This window comes from Gymnoscopelus braueri, assembly GCF_963280865.1.
Source record: "Gymnoscopelus braueri genome assembly, chromosome: 13".
NCBI classification, from domain to species: Eukaryota; Metazoa; Chordata; class Actinopteri; order Myctophiformes; family Myctophidae; genus Gymnoscopelus; species Gymnoscopelus braueri.
In genome coordinates this window covers 1166196-1183695 of record NC_137615.1, presented here as the reverse complement: position 1 = coordinate 1183695, position 17500 = coordinate 1166196, and the positions used below count along the sequence as shown (strand labels likewise).

General features: G+C 37.9%; 1 protein-coding gene across 1 annotated transcript in view; it reads left to right on the top strand.

Annotated features, from left to right (window-relative positions):
- The window catches only part of hdac5 (histone deacetylase 5), a 66117-nt gene that overhangs the window by 2182 nt on the left and 46435 nt on the right, over positions 1–17500 (top strand). Inside the window, 6 exon segments of the mRNA XM_080447068.1 lie at positions 5701–5772; positions 7459–7634; positions 7792–7936; positions 9208–9307; positions 10712–10803; positions 13403–13534. Of these exon segments, the coding sequence (XP_080303194.1) occupies positions 5701–5772; positions 7459–7634; positions 7792–7936; positions 9208–9307; positions 10712–10803; positions 13403–13534 (717 nt within the window).

Here is a 17500-nt window from a genome sequence, read left to right as displayed (position 1 = left end):
TATTATCTAAAACCAGGAACGTATCTGTATTTTATTATTAATTATTCATTTTATTATCTAAAACCAGGAACGTATCTGTGTTTTATTATTAATTATTCATTATATTATCTAAAACCAGGAACGTATCTGTATTTTATTATTAATTATTAATTATATTATCTAAAACCAGGAACGTATCTGTGTTTTATTATTAATTATTAATTATATTATCTAAAACCAGGAACGTATCTGTGTTTTATTATTAATTATTAATTGTATTATCTAAAACCAGGAACGTATCTGTATTTTATTATTAATTATTAATTGTATTATCTAAAACCAGGAACGTATCTGTATTTTATTATTAATTATTCATTTTATTATCTAAAACCAGGAACGTATCTGTATTTTATTATTAATTATTCATTATATTATCTAAAACCAGGAGCGTATCTGTATTTTATTATTAATTATTCATTATATTATCTAAAACCAGGAACGTATCTGTATTTTATTATTAATTATTCATTTTATTATCTAAAACCAGGAACGTATCTGTATTTTATTATTAATTATTAATTGTATTATCTAAAACCAGGAACGTATCTGTGTTTTATTATTAATTATTCATTATATTATCTAAAACCAGGAACGTATCTGTATTTTATTATTAATTATTCATTATATTATCTAAAACCAGGAACGTATCTGTGTTTTATTATTAATTATTCATTTTATTATCTAAAACCAGGAACGTATCTGTATTTTATTATTAATTATTCATTTTATTATCTAAAACCAGGAACGTATCTGTATTTTATTATTAATTATTCATTTTATTATCTAAAACCAGGAACGTATCTGTATTTTATTATTAATTATTCATTATATTATCTAAAACCAGGAACGTATCTGTGTTTTATTATTAATTATTCATTTTATTATCTAAAACCAGGAACGTATCTGTGTTTTATTATTAATTATTCATTGTATTATCTAAAACCAGGAACGTATCTGTGTTTTATTATTAATTATTCATTTTATTATCTAAAACCAGGAACGTATCTGTATTTTATTATTAATTATTCATTATATTATCTAAAACCAGGAACGTATCTGTATTTTATTATTAATTATTCATTATATTATCTAAAACCAGGAACGTATCTGTATTTTATTATTAATTATTCATTATATTATCTAAAACCAGGAACGTATCTGTGTTTTATTATTAATTATTCATTATGTTATCTAAAACCAGGAACGTATCTGTGTTTTATTATTAATTATTCATTTTATTATCTAAAACCAGGAACGTATCTGTATTTTATTATTAATTATTCATTTTATTATCTAAAACCAGGAACGTATCTGTATTTTATTATTAATTATTCATTATATTATCTAAAACCAGGAACGTATCTGTATTTTATTATTAATTATTCATTATATTATCTAAAACAGGAACGTATCTGTGTTTTATTATTAATTATTCATTATATTATCTAAAACCAGGAACGTATCTGTGTTTTATTATTAATTATTCATTATATTATCTAAAACCAGGAACGTATCTGTGTTTTATTATTAATTATTCATTTTATTATCTAAAACCAGGAACGTATCTGTATTTTATTATTAATTATTCATTATATTATCTAAAACCAGGAACGTATCTGTGTTTTATTATTAATTATTCATTTTATTATCTAAAACCAGGAACGTATCTGTGTTTTATTATTAATTATTCATTTTATTATCTAAAACCAGGAACGTATCTGTGTTTTATTATTAATTATTCATTATATTATCTAAAACCAGGAACGTATCTGTGTTTTATTATTAATTATTCATTATATTATCTAAAACCAGGAACGTATCTGTATTTTATTATTAATTATTCATTTTATTATCTAAAACCAGGAACGTATCTGTATTTTATTATTAATTATTCATTTTATTATCTAAAACCAGGAACGTATCTGTATTTTATTATTAATTATTCATTATATTATCTAAAACAGGAACGTATCTGTGTTTTATTATTAATTATTCATTATATTATCTAAAACCAGGAACGTATCTGTGTTTTATTATTAATTATTCATTATATTATCTAAAACCAGGAACGTATCTGTGTTTTATTATTAATTATTCATTTTATTATCTAAAACCAGGAACGTATCTGTATTTTATTATTAATTATTCATTATATTATCTAAAACAGGAACGTATCTGTGTTTTGTTATTAATTATTCATTATATTATCTAAAACCAGGAACGTATCTGTATTTTATTATTAATTATTCATTTTATTATCTAAAACCAGGAACGTATCTGTGTTTTATTATTAATTATTCATTATATTATCTAAAACCAGGAACGTATCTGTGTTTTATTATTAATTATTCATTATATTATCTAAAACCAGGAACGTATCTGTATTTTATTATTAATTATTCATTATATTATCTAAAACCAGGAACGTATCTGTGTTTTATTATTAATTATTCATTTTATTATCTAAAACCAGGAACGTATCTGTATTTTATTATTAATTATTAATTGTATTATCTAAAACCAGGAACGTATCTGTATTTTATTATTAATTATTCATTATATTATCTAAAACCAGGAACGTATCTGTATTTTATTATTAATTATTCATTTTATTATCTAAAACCAGGAACGCATCTGTGTTTTATTATTAATTATTCATTTTATTATCTAAAACCAGGAACGTATCTGTGTTTTATTATTAATTATTAATTGTATTATCTAAAACCAGGAACGTATCTGTGTTTTATTATTAATTATTCATTTTATTATCTAAAACCAGGAACGTATCTGTGTTTTATTATTAATTATTCATTTTATTATCTAAAACCAGGAACGTATCTGTGTTTTATTATTAATTATTCATTTTATTATCTAAAACCAGGAACGTATCTGTGTAACCACTTTGGCCAAATAGTCATCATGTTGACTAAGTTGTGCTGTATATTCAACTGCTTTGTTTAAAAAATAATAATAATCATGACCGAAATAAATAAACTACCTTTAACCATTATTTTATACTTTGGCTATTCAAAAATAGCAGATCTACAAGCTCATAACGAGCTTGTAGATCTGCTATTTTTGAAAAATCTTGAAAATCTTTTTGAGTTGGGGGTCCGCGGTCAAATACATATAATTTTTTTTTTTAATAAATAAAATGCAGATCTACAAGCTCATAGCGCGGCACTCGGTTTTTAAGCTACACTGGTTTTATGTTTTACAATAGTTCCCTGTATGAACAGCAGACAGACAGTTCCCTGTATGAACAGCAGACAGACAGTTCCCTGTATGAACAGCAGACAGACAGTTCTCTCTATGAACAGCAGACAGACAGTTCCCTGTATGAACAGCAGACAGACAGTTCTCTGTATGAACAGCAGACAGACAGTTCCCTGTATGAACAGCAGACAGACAGTTCCCTGTATGAACAGCAGACAGACAGTTCTCTGTATGAACAGCAGACAGACAGTTCCCTGTATGAACAGCAGACAGACAGTTCTCTGTATGAACAGCAGACAGACAGTTCTCTGTATGAACAGCAGACAGACAGTTCCCTGTATGAACAGCAGACAGACAGTTCCCTGTATGAACAGCAGACAGACAGTTCTCTGTATGAACAGCAGACAGACAGTTCTCTGTATGAACAGCAGACAGACAGTTCTCTGTATGAACAGCAGACAGACAGTTCCTTGTATGAACAGCAGACAGACAGTTCTCTGTATGAACAGCAGACAGACAGTTCCCTGTATGAACAGCAGACAGACAGTTCCCTGTATGAACAGCAGACAGACAGTTCTCTGTATGAACAGCAGACAGACAGTTCTCTGTATGAACAGCAGACAGACAGTTCTCTGTATGAACAGCAGACAGACAGTTCCTTGTATGAACAGCAGACAGACAGTTCCCTGTATGAACAGCAGACAGACAGTTCTCTGTATGAACAGCAGACAGACAGTTCTCTGTATGAACAGCAGACAGACAGTTCTCTGTATGAACAGCAGACAGACAGTTCCCTGTATGAACAGCAGACAGACAGTTCTCTGTATGAACAGCAGACAGACAGTTCTCTGTATGAACAGCAGACAGACAGTTCTCTGTATGAACAGCAGACAGACAGTTCCCTGTATGAACAGCAGACAGACAGTTCTCTGTATGAACAGCAGACAGACAGTTCTCTGTATGAACAGCAGACAGACAGTTCTCTGTATGAACAGCAGACAGACAGTTCTCTGTATGAACAGCAGACAGACAGTTCCCTGTATGAACAGCAGACAGACAGTTCCCTGTATGAACAGCAGGTGGCAGCAGGAAGACATCTGTGTTCATGTTACATCATGTTGGCTGACCATCTGAAGCAGAGGTTCTCACTCAACCTGTGGTTCAGGGGGGGGGGGAGGGGAGGGGGGGGGGCAGTGACCATTATACTGCATCAAAAGTAAACAACAAACTATCTACTTTAAGAAGTGGTTAAACATTGTCCATATAGTCAGATGATATAAGACAGAGTGTAGGCAGAGTTTTTTTTGGGGGGGGGGGCCTATCGGACACAAATTGTAAAATATGTTTGATTAAAATGTTTAGAGCTGCGTTTAGAGCTTGTAGATCTGCTACTGTTGATGCCTCTGTGTGGAGCTGTAGAGTGATCTATAGGACGTTATTTTATGGATATAAATATCACACTATGACATAACTAGTGTTATGTTATGTTAGGATTTATGGATCCAGTTATTTTACCAAAAAACACAAAACGATAAGAGGATTGTGTGTGTGTGTGTGTGTGTGTGTGTGTTTGCTTAGCATTCCAAAGCAGCAGCTCTCTGACGTCAATCTCAACATTTATAGTCTAGTAAAAAAGAGAGAAAAAAAGACCCATACACACACACACACACATACACACAGCCATGGCACTGTGGTCGTGTGTGTGTGTGTGTGTGTGTGTAAATTACCTGAACAAACATTGAGGTATTTCATGATGACGCATGTGTCTGTGTTGTGTCTCTCACACACACACACACACACACACACACACACACACACACACACACACACACACACACACACACACACACACACACACACACACACACACACACACACACATTCCATTTTTAGTCTCAGCGCTGTAAAGATAGGCTGTTGTGTTGTGTTGGGTTGTTATTAATATGTAGATGAACCAGGTTCTTATTAATAAGTAGATGAACCAGGTTCTTATTAATATGTAGAAGAACCAGGTTCTTATTAATATGTAGATGAACCAGGTTCTTATTAATATGTAGATGAACCAGGTTCTTATTAATAAGTAGATGAACCAGGTTCTTATTAATAAGTAGATGAACCAGGTTCTTATTAATAAGTAGATGAACCAGGTTCTTATTAATAAGTAGATGAACCAGGTTCTTATTAATATGTAGATGAACCAGGTTCTTATTAATAAGTAGATGAACCAGGTTCTTATTAATAAGTAGATGAACCAGGTTCTTATTAATAAGTAGATGAACCAGGTTCTTATTAATATGTAGAAGAACCAGGTTCTTATTAATATGTATCTCTCTCTCTCTCTGTCTGTCTGTCTGTCTGTCTGTCTGTCTGCTCTCTCTCTCTCTCTCTCTCTCTCTCTCTCTCTCTCTCTCTCTCTCTCTCTCTCTCTCTCTCTCTCTCTCGTAGTAGAGGTCAAGGTGTCGTTGGGAACAGGAAGTGATGCAGGAGGAACAGGAAGAGGAGGAGTTGAAGGAGGAGGTGAGTTTATATACTCTTTCTACAACGGATAGTCGTATTGACTCTGATTGGCTGGCTTCCGTATGGTACATTGGTTCTCAACCTATGGGCTGAGAACAAAATGGAACGGCTCTATAGACCCCTTAACGGACGACTTCACACTGATAAGAACCAGTATGCACACGAATGAAAGCCATTCTGTCAGGTCTCACTAGGACGCGCCTCACTAGCCAACCCAACACACAAGAGGAGGTTGTTTTTTTTCCCCAGTAAACAGACACTCAACATATTACTCCCAGTGCCCGGCCAACTCATCCAGACAGTAGTTGCATAGAGAGTTATCTGCACCCCAAGTAGGGAGGATGCATTCCACAGGTAACCTGAACAATGCATGAAGAGCCAAGGTCAGGGAGGGAGCCGTCAGCTCTTCCCCAACGATGGATCAATAGCGACTCCTTCTGATAACTGTTGATATTATAATGTGTACAAAATACAAAAGGCTTTGGAGGGAAAGAGAAAAGTGTGCAGACCTCTGGCCCTGCCACTGTTCATCACATGTGTCAGAGCTCTGATGTACTAATGATTGGTATTGTATCATCTGCTTGTTTGATCATTCATTCTGATTATTTCATAGGTTCATAAATAATTGTAAACTTAGATTTTAGGACAATTGCAAATCACCTGTGTAGAGTCTTATTCAAGGGTATTAACTCCTCATTTCAACAGAATCCTGAATTTGCACCTTGGTTATTTATGATGTACTTATACCTTATCTTTATGGTGTGAAGGTACAGCAGATTATTTATGATGTACTTAGACCTTATCTTTATGGTGTGAAGGTACAGCTGATTATTTATGATGTACTTAGACCTTATCTTTATGGTGTGAAGGTACAGCAGATTATTTATGATGTACTTAGACCTTATCTTTATGGTGTGAAGGTACAGCAGATTCCTAACATTTATCACCAGGGACATTTTTTCAATTTGCCGCTCGGAAATACAGAGATTCCAGACTAATATATACGTAACGTCTCCTCTCCTCTCTCTAGGTGTATCATATTGTATGTAACCTCTCCTCTCCTCTCTCTAGGTGTATCATATTGTATGTAACGTCTCCTCTCCTCTCTCTAGGTGTATCATATTGTATGTAACCTCTCCTCTCCTCTCTCTAGGTGTATCATATTGTATGTAACGTCTCCTCTCCTCTCTCTAGGTGTATCATATTGTATGTAACCTCTCCTCTCCTCTCTCTAGGTGTATCATATTGTATGTAACCTCTCCTCTCCTCTCTCTAGGTGTATCATATTGTATGTAACGTCTCCTCTCCTCTCTCTAGGTGTATCATATTGTATGTAACCTCTCCTCTCCTCTCTCTAGGTGTATCATATTGTATGTAACGTCTCCTCTCCTCTCTCTAGGTGTATCATATTGTATGTAACGTCTCCTCTCCTCTCTCTAGGCGTATCATATTGTATGTAACGTCTCCTCTCCTCTCTCTAGGTGTATCATATTGTATGTAACGTCTCCTCTCCTCTCTCTAGGTGTATCATATTGTATGTAACGTCTCCTCTCCTCTCTCTAGGTGTATCATATTGTATGTAACCTCTCCTCTCCTCTCTCTAGGCGTATCATATTGTATGTAAACTCTCCTCTCCTCTCTCTAGGTGTATCATATTGTATGTAACGTCTCCTCTCCTCTCTCTAGGCGTGTCAGATGGTGTAGTACCAGAAGCTGTCCACAGGGAGCAGCAGCTCCAGCAGGACCTGGTTGTGTTGAAACAGCAGCAGCAGATCCAGAAACAGCTTCTGTTCGCCGAGTTCCAGAAACAACACGACGTTCTGACCCGACAGCACCAGGTCCAGCTGCAGGAGCACCTCAGGTGTGTGTGTGTGTGTGTGTGTGTGTGTGTGTGTGTGTGTGTGTGTGTGTGTGTGTGTGTGTGTGTGTGTGTGTGTGTGTGTGTGTGTGTGTGTGTGTGTGTGTGTGTGTGTGTGTGTGTGTGCGTGCGTAGTGTGTAATGTTTGTGTGTGTGTGCAGCACCAACAGGAGTTGATGGCGGTGAAGAGACAGCAGGAAGTGGAGCAGAAAAGAAAAGCAGAACAACATATAAATGAAGAGCAAGAAAAACAAAGACTCCAACAACAGTTATTATTACTGAGAAACAAAGACAAAACACAAGAGAGTAAGTATTATATACTAATATATATACATACAGCATATACTACTAATAACAACAGTTATTATTACTGAGAAACAAAGACAAAACACAAGAGACTAAGTTTACTAGTATAGCATACCATATCTGATCTCCGATTATTTGCAGGGTCATATCGGCCGATACCGATTCCCATATATTATATATTATATATTATATTTATATTGAGCTCATTGCTGATTTGTTTTTATTTTTTATTTTATTTAATGCAATGATTTGAATTGTTGTGTATATGTATGTTATGTGGCCTAAACTATTAAACTCATTTATTAGTCCATAACATTTTAGTCTAGGTTGTATTTGTTGACTAAATTGTCAACATATTTAGTCATAGCTTAGTTTTGTAGTTTTAGTTTTTGTAAAAAAAAGTAGACATATTTTTAGTGGACGACATGAACACTGTTCTCAACACTAAACTAAACACATGAACACTGTTCTCAACACTAAACTAAACACATGAACACTGTTCTCAACACTAAACTAAACACATGAACACTGTTCTCAACACTAAACTAAACACATGAACACTGTTCTCAACACTAAACTAAACACATGAACACTGTTCTCAACACTAAACTAAACACATGAACACTGTTCTCAACACTAAACTAAACACATGAACACTGTTCTCAACACTAAACTAAACACATGAACACCGTTCTCAACACTAAACTAAACACATGAACACCGTTCTCAACACTAAACTAAACACATGAACACCGTTCTCAACACTAAACTAAACACATGAACACCGTTCTCAACACTAAACTAAACACATGAACACTGTTCTCAACACTAAACTAAACACATGAACACTGTTCTCAACACTAAACTAAACACATGAACACTGTTCTCAACACTAAACTAAATTAGTTCCTCTAGCAATGAAACCTGTGACCCTTTGACCCCTGACATTTGATCTGAGCTTAGACCTATAACCCTACTTTCACACTGGAAAATATGAGATAGACCTCTTTTTTTAAAGATGATTAATTCACCTGCAAACTTAATTCCCCTCCATACTAACTGTGTGTGTGTGTGTGTGTGTGTGTGTGTGTGTGTGTGTGTGTGTGTGTGTGTGTGTGTGTGTGTGTGTGTGTGTGTGTGTGTGTGTGTGTGTGTGTGTGTGTGTGTGTGTGTGTGTGTGTGTGTGTGTGTGTGTGTGTGTGTGTGTGTGTGTGTGTGTGTGTGTGTGTGTGTGTGTGTGTGTGTGTGTGTGTGTGTGTGTGTCTCTCTAGGTGCCATAGCCAGTACTGAAGTCAAACTAAAACTACAGGAGTTTCTACTCAATAAAAAGGACCCGGTTGGACTGAACCATTCCTACAACCACAACTGTTGGTAAGAACCATTACTAATGAACCCTGACCCTTAACCCTAACCCTGACCTGAGGCCCATTGTATATTGTTTTTCAGAAAACTGTTAGGATTTAGAAGACATTTAATGTCTTCTAAATCTTAACAGTTTTCAGAAAAATAATATGTTGTTATAATATCAGTGGTTCTCAAACTTTTTCATGTCAAGGACCCCTAAAATTAAATGTATTTGGCCACGGACCCCCACCTCAAAATGTTTTGTTCCAGGGACCCCAGGAATCAAAGATTTGAGTAAATAATTTTCGCTTTAAAAAAGATATTCAAAGATTTGCACAAATATTAATGATTTTTCAAAAATAGCAGATCTACTGAGCTTGTATATATATATATATTTTGTAATAGCCAACCAATGTGCTCTATACGGTATATAACTAAACTATAAAATGACACAGATGCTTTTCCGGTTTTAATGGGTTAATAGGACTAATTACTATTACCAATTACCATTTCTAGCTACCAGGACCTCTAGTACTGATGGTTTTATGTCCTACCAGGACCTCTAGTACTGATGGTTTTATGTCCTACCAGGACCTCTAGTACTGATGGTTTTATGTCCTACCAGGACCTCTAGTACTGATGGTTTTATGTCCTACCAGGACCTCTAGTACTGATGGTTTTATGTCCTACCAGGACCTCTAGTACTGATGGTTTTATGTCCTACCAGGACCTCTAGTACTGATGGTTTTATGTCCTACCAGGACCTCTAGTACTGATGGTTTTATGTCCTACCAGGACCTCTAGTACTGATGGTTTTATGTCCTACCAGGACCTCTAGTACTGATGGTTTTATGTCCTACCAGGACCTCTAGTACTGATGGTTTTATGTCCTACTAGGACCTCTAGTACTGATGGTTTTATCTCCTACCAGGACCTCTAGTACTGATGGTTTTATGTCCTACTAGGACCTCTAGTACTGATGGTTTTATGTCCTACCAGGACCTCTAGTACTGATGGTTTTATGTCCTACCAGGACCTCTAGTACTGATGGTTCTATGTCCTACCAGGACCTCTAGTACTGATGGTTTTATGTCCTACCAGGACCTCTACTACTGATGGTTCTATTTCGTCCCTGCTAACCGCCAGAGGCAGTGCTTAAAGCACTGAATAGTTCCCTTCGCGCATGCACATTTCGAGTATTGTATACCAACAATCAGTGCTTTAAGCACCGCCTCTGGCGGTCATTCGGGACTCATAGAACGATAGTTACATACGTAACTATCGTTTTATGTCCTACCAGGACCTCTAGTACTGATGGTTTTATATTTGTGTGTGTGTTTGTGCGTGTGTGTGTGTGTGTGTGTGTGTGTGTGTGTGCGTGTGTGTGTGTGTGTGTGTGCGTGTGTGTGTGTGTGCGCGCGCGTGTTTCAGGGGCACAGCGTTGGATCAGGGCTCTTCCTACCAACTGCCCCCCCTGCTGGGCAACTATGAGAGCCGAGACGACTTCCCTCTACGGAAGACTGGTGAGAACATGAATAATATAATAATAATAATAATAATTGCGAACGCAGCGGAAGGAGGCGCGCCGAAGGCGCGCCTCCGCGCAAGTGGAGCTTACTATGAAACCGTGCTTGGCTTGTGTGTGTGTCTGCGTGTCTGTGTGTCTGTGTGCACTGCCTATGTGCAGCTGTGTGCAGCCAAGTAAATGTCCAATATAGACGTACCATACATCAAATGAAAGGTCTTTGAAAACTGAACACACCTGTCAAGGTTGCGTTGAAGCCACGCCCCGGAGAAGGCTCCTAAAAACTCCCCATTGAAACCCCATGTTAAATGAAAAGTCCGAATCGCTCCGAAACTTTTTCTACCCCCTAAGTCGGGGTCTACGAACAAATACTTCGGCCTCGGATTTTGGCTCCTTCCCCCGGAAGTGGGTGAAACAGGCACTTCAAACACTTTGTTGAATTGTTCAAAAACATTCAAAAAAAATTTGGGGTGAATTTTTATTTTTCTAAGATGCTCCTTTTAACGCAGAATTTTTTGGTATTTTTTTTTTTTTAAACGCCTTAGTTTTCGAGCTGCGTTCGCTTACCGCGTTCGCGCGTCTTACTTGTAATAACTAGAAAGTACTGTTCCTGAAGAAACAGTGTGGGATCGCTAAGAATGTTGATAGTATCACACTAGAAAGTACTGTTCCTGATTAATTCTGTCTTACCTATTTATATTACATATTGTGATGTCACGTGAAGCTTGACCAATCAAAAAACGGGCGGAATAATAATAATAGTAACTAGAAAGTACTGTTCCTGAAGAAACAGTGTGGGATCGCTAAGAATGTTGATAGTATCACACTAGAAAGTACTAAAGTAAAGTACTAAAGCGATCCCACAATAATAATAATAATAGTAAATAATAACTAATAAGTAGAAAGGCGCAATTTTGGGAAATTGCAAGTGTGGTTGCACCGACGCGAGTCGTGGGTTGCAATTCAAATGAGTTGCTGATCGGACCCTGCGTTCATGATATATGGCGTTTTGTTTAAGAAATAGGCCCCTCCCACACATTTTGCAAGCCGATTACGTTGTCAAGGCACTCCTGAGATCACTTGTATTTCATTTTGAGAGGATTGATCCCCCCAAAAAATGTGTTGAGCACAATACCGCTTATATATTTCTATCACATGGGTCCAGGGATCATGTGTACCGATCATGTGACATTTGGACAACATCTGTAGGAGGAGGAGCAAAAAGTGTGTTTTGAAGACAATTCTAAAATAATTTTGATTCTACGACCTACGGTTCAAGAGTTGAAGGCTGAAATGTAAGGTGGACTGTTATAGCGCCACCATAAGGCCGACTGGTGTTATAATTTTCGTATGTAGGCCACTGGACTACATACGAAATGAACCTCCAAGTATTGTAACTGTAGAAAAATACTTGAATGGGAGTCTTTGCATTTTCCCATTATAAGTCAAAGGGGAAATGTTATTCACTAATAAATTAATAACAATTAAACTATACAACGTATCTCTTAGCAAAATGCAATCACTCGATTCCTGATGACGGCCGATTTGACATATGGCTCGAGTGTGTGCCGCAAAAGTATAGTGTATAGCAAGGGTTCCCAAACTTTTCAGGACGTGACCCCCCAAAATAATCATATTTGAACTGGGTACCCCCCAGAATAATCATATTTGAACTGGGTACCCCCCAGAATAATCATATTTGAACTGGGTACCCCCCAAAATAATCATATTTGAATTGGGTACCCCCCAAAATAATCATATTTGAACTGGGGACCCCCCAGAATAATCATATTTGAACTGGGTACCCCCCAGAATAATCATATTTGAACTGGGTACCCCCCAGAATAATCATATTTGAACTGGGGACCCCCCAGAATAATCATATTTGAACTGGGTACCCCCCAGAATAATCATATTTGAACTGGGTACCCCCCAGAATAATCATATTTGAACTGGGGACCCCCAGAATAATCATATTTGAACTGGGGACCCCCCAGAATAATCATATTTGAACTGGGGACCCCCCAGAATAATCATATTTGAACTGGGGACCCCCCACCCTGACAAGCACTTGGAATTGTAGGCATTACATTTAGTTTGACGCGCTTCTACAGAAAATGTAAATGAAAATAGCCGATCTACAAGCTCACAACGTTGTGAGCTTGTAGATCGGCTATTTTCACAATGTTTTTCTCTTTCTTACGTAATATTTGACAATTTGGCCAATTTGATATTAAAAAGGTCTTAAAAGACATTACATTGTAACTTTATAAATGTGCAGAAACCCTGTTTACACTTACTGTTGAGTGAGAAAACAACGTTGCACATTATGGGAGACCCCCCTGGAGGTCTAGACCCCCCTGGAGGTCTAGACCCCCAGTTTGGGAACCATCAGTGTATATTAGTATAGAGTAAATCCGGCAAGTGTAGTTAGTGTGGTTTCCCTTTCGGGCAACCACTAATGATACCAAACTCCTGCACAGTTTGGAAGGCAATCTGAGCCTCTCTCTCTCTCTCTCTCTCTCTCTCTCTCTCTCTCTCTCTCTCTCTCTCTCTCTCTCTCTCTCTCTCTCACTGTGTCTGTGTCTCTCGCCCAGCGTCGGAGCCTAACTTAAAGGTGAAGTCCCGCCTCAAACAGAAGGTTGCAGAGCGACGCAGTTCTCCTCTCCTCCGACGGAAAGACGGAACCGTCATCAATACGTTCAGGAGGAGAGCTGTGGACATCACTGGTACTGCACCTCCTCCTCCTCCTCCTCCTCCTCCTAATCAATGCACTGCACCTCCTCTAATTAATACGCACCGAGTGCAGCGCTATGAGCTTGTAGATCTGAAAATGTGTGCAAATCTTTGAATATAGGGTTATACTTATATATATTTTTAAAGTGAACATTTTAACTCAAATCTTTGCTTTTGGGGGGATTCTACAAATGTCTTCTAACTCCTAACTAGTGTTTAACATTTTCCGGGAAATAGCAAATTTTCATTCCCGGGAATTTTCTGACTTTTTCCCGGGCTTCCCGGGAATTCCCGTTAAAGGGGTGAAAAAAAAAAAAAACTCTAAAATGCAGTTTATATGTAGATACTTCATTTTTTTTAACAGAGTAGATATTTTATTGCTTAAAACGTTTTATATGAACGAAATATGAACATATCAAATGTAAAATTATGAGGAAAAAATAATGACACTTACACTTCTGATCATTGAATGAACTTTATTTACCTTTTTCTTGAGCGAAAAACGTTTTCTGAAAATTGTATGTTCTATATTGAGCTTTTTCTTGAACGAAAAACATTTTTAAATAATAAATAGAAAAAATAATAATGATAACAATAACAATTAAAAACATTTCCCTCCTAGCAATAATAACAATAATGAACAATTAACATTCTTGGCCTCCTACTGTAGCCTACATAGCCTAACAAAAATAAATTAGGCAATTAAACAGGCTCACTTGATTCTCACTTGATTCTCAACACTTTATTTCTCTTCCCTGCGGGATTTGAGGAAGTGGAATTTGAGGAAGCAAAGTGCATTGATTGATTTGTCGCTCAGTCTATTTCTCAGTTTGGTAATGAAAAGCCCACACACTGAAAAGGCTCGCTCAGCTTCCACGGATGTTGGCTGAATGGTCCCAAGAGCCAAGTAGAGGCGTTGGAGATTTTCGGGGCGAACTTTGGTTGCTTCGAAGAGCGCAAATTCCTTCGAAAGGATTTTCTGCAGGTCATTCCCAGTCTTTTCCTCAAAGTCTGGGCCTTTCATGCACGCATCTATTTCTTGCTGCAGGTGGGCTTGTAGGCTCACGGTAGTCTGACTCTGCTCTTCTGATTCCGTTCCCTCATCAGGTGGTTGGGGTTCTGCTGTGTCACCTGTTAAAAACAGGCGCTCGCAGAGACTGAGTGCTGTCTTCACCAGAGTATTTTTGGTGGGCATAGCGAACAGCACATCTCCTGTAGTCACAATGACTGGGTTTTGCAGGTACCTAAACAAATAATGTGTAGGTTAAATATAGCCTATGGGCTTTCATGTAAAGTAATAGGCTATAATAATATTAATAATAATAATTAGCCTATTATTACATTATGAAAGCCCATATATGGGCTTTCATAATGTAAAGTAATAATAGGCTATAGTAATAATAATAATAATAATTAGCCTATTATTATTATTTTTTATTTTTTTATTAGCATTATTATTATTGTTGTAATTATATGAACCTGCATTAATAGGGAAGCTAACATGGGATCCAAGTAGGATAATATATAGGCTTAACCCTGGCCTACAATCCATTAAATATATTATATTTCATTCATGTAGGTTATAGCATTATTATGGTAATAGTGAAGCAGTGCACGCTATGATAGACTGGGCCATTACCTGTACAAAGACATGATGTTGTTCTGTCTCCTGTCCCCGAATCTGGTCCTGATGGCCTCCGTCATCTCCTGACAGATGTAGCTGTCCTGCTTCTCCAACTCGGAAAGGATAAACTTGAAAATGGCATCTGCCTTCAGAAGATTTGTTCCTCTTTCGCACAGTTTTTTTACTCCCATCTTCAAGGGTTTGACGCAACTTGCTAATTCCTTAAGGCTGGTTAACTCATCATCTTTGACAATCAGCGCTGGCTGGACGTCAAGCAGTGCTTTGGAAACGGAGCGATGCAGCAGAATGTAACGGTCCACCATGTCACTCATACTGTCCCACCTTGTGCGACAGTCTAGATGGAGCTTCAATTCTTTTCCCAAATCTTCTTTGACGTAAGCCTGTAGTATCTCGTTGGAACGAGGAGACCTTCGGAAATGTCTGGCAATCTTTCGAACCTGGGTGGGATAGTTGTACTATTAATAGGTGAAAATAGCAAAAAATGCATTACATTAATATGGGTCTAATATAGGCTGACGTGAGTGATAAAATAATAAAACATGCGTGGTGTGTAACAACGTTAGTTAAACATAATCACCTAGTCCACAGATCTCTGTAAATTCACTCTGGCCAGCCGCTGCTCCTCCACATTTTCTTCAGAGCCTGTCTCTTCATCATCATCATCACTCGTATCATCATTCGCAACCTGGTCAGTTTTTTTGTTGTAGAGTATATCCATAACGGCCAGGTGGATGGCGTGGCAATAGCACAGCTGGTGTTCAGGTAGGACCAGTTTTCCATACTTCACCATCACAGAGGCTCCGTCGGTGGTGGCACACACGATGTGGTCATCCATGTTAAGGGAGTACATTGCAAGTTTATCATTCATAAGCTCAACCACTCTCTCCGACGTCATGCTTCCCTCAATCCGGAAAACCCCCAGGTTCCAATGGTCGTCCTCAGTGTGCAGGTTAACGTTCATAAATCGCTTGTTTTGTAGGGAGGTATATTCATCCATTGTAAGCGAGAAACGAACACCCGTGTTGCTGCGTATCATCATTTTAAAGGCATCGACCAGATGGCTCTGTTGCTCCGCCGCAAAGGCCTGCACCTTCTGTGCTATCAAGTCTGGGTTTGTTGGCAACTTGTGGCCGTCATTCTCCAGGGCATGTCGGAGATATGCACTCTTTGCGATAGCATTGAATGAAAATCCATCCAGCGCGGCAAGCTCGGCCAGAATCACATCGAGTGTTTTCTTTGCACCGAAGTAGGAGTCGAGTTTCATTTGTTTGCTACCAGAAGGCCCAGCGTCGCTTGTCTCACGGCTCTCGCCAGCTCCGCTGCCCGACCTGTGGGTGGCCATGTGTCTAGCCAAACCACTGGTTGACCCTCCCGTGCACTTTAATATTTTTTTGCATTTATTGCATTTAGCCTCTCCGTCATTTATTTTAGTAAAATCCTTCCACACAGCTGAGCCTGAAGGAGCCGCCATGCTTGCACGGTTGGCGAGGATAATGTGGTGGCAGGCAGCCTAATTGTCAATTGCCTCCGCGCTGTATCTGTCCGCAGCCTTTCTACAATTAGTACTAATTTCTAACAAGAAAAAAACAAAACAACGGGACCCCGGGAACCGAAGTCAATTCCCGGGATGGTACATAACCTCGAATTCCCGGGATTCCCGCATCCCGGGAATCGAGGTGTTTAACACTACTCCTAACGCATGTTGCTATAATATCAGTGGTTCTCAAACATGTATTTGGCCGTGGACCCCCATCTCAAAATATTTAGTTCCAGGGACCCCCAGAAGCTGTAACAGTTTTAAAAATATATTTATTCAAAGATTTGCACACACTTTCACGACTTTTCCCCCCAAAATAGCAGATCTACAAGCATGAGTACAGCTGGAGCAAACAAACATAGAACCAAGAAAACTAGACCAGGTAACAATACATAGAAATGCAAGACCTAGACCTTACAATGAATGACACGAAAGTCTGTGGTTGTGACAGTAGTTCCAGACTCTATTATGGCCTCTTTTAGACTGCAGTCAAATCCAGTCAAATCCCATTTATTTCTCAAATCCCATCTTTAGGCCGACTGTTCACACTACAGACTGTTCACACTGCAGACTGTTCACACTGCAGACTGTTCACACTGTTCACACTGCAGACTGTTCACACTGCAGACTGTTCACACTGTTCACACTGCAGACTGTTCACACTGTTCACACTGCAGACTGTTCACACTGTTCACACTGCAGACTGTTCACACTGCAGACTGTTCACACTGTTCACACTGCAGACTGTTCACACTGTTCACACTGCAGACTGTTCAG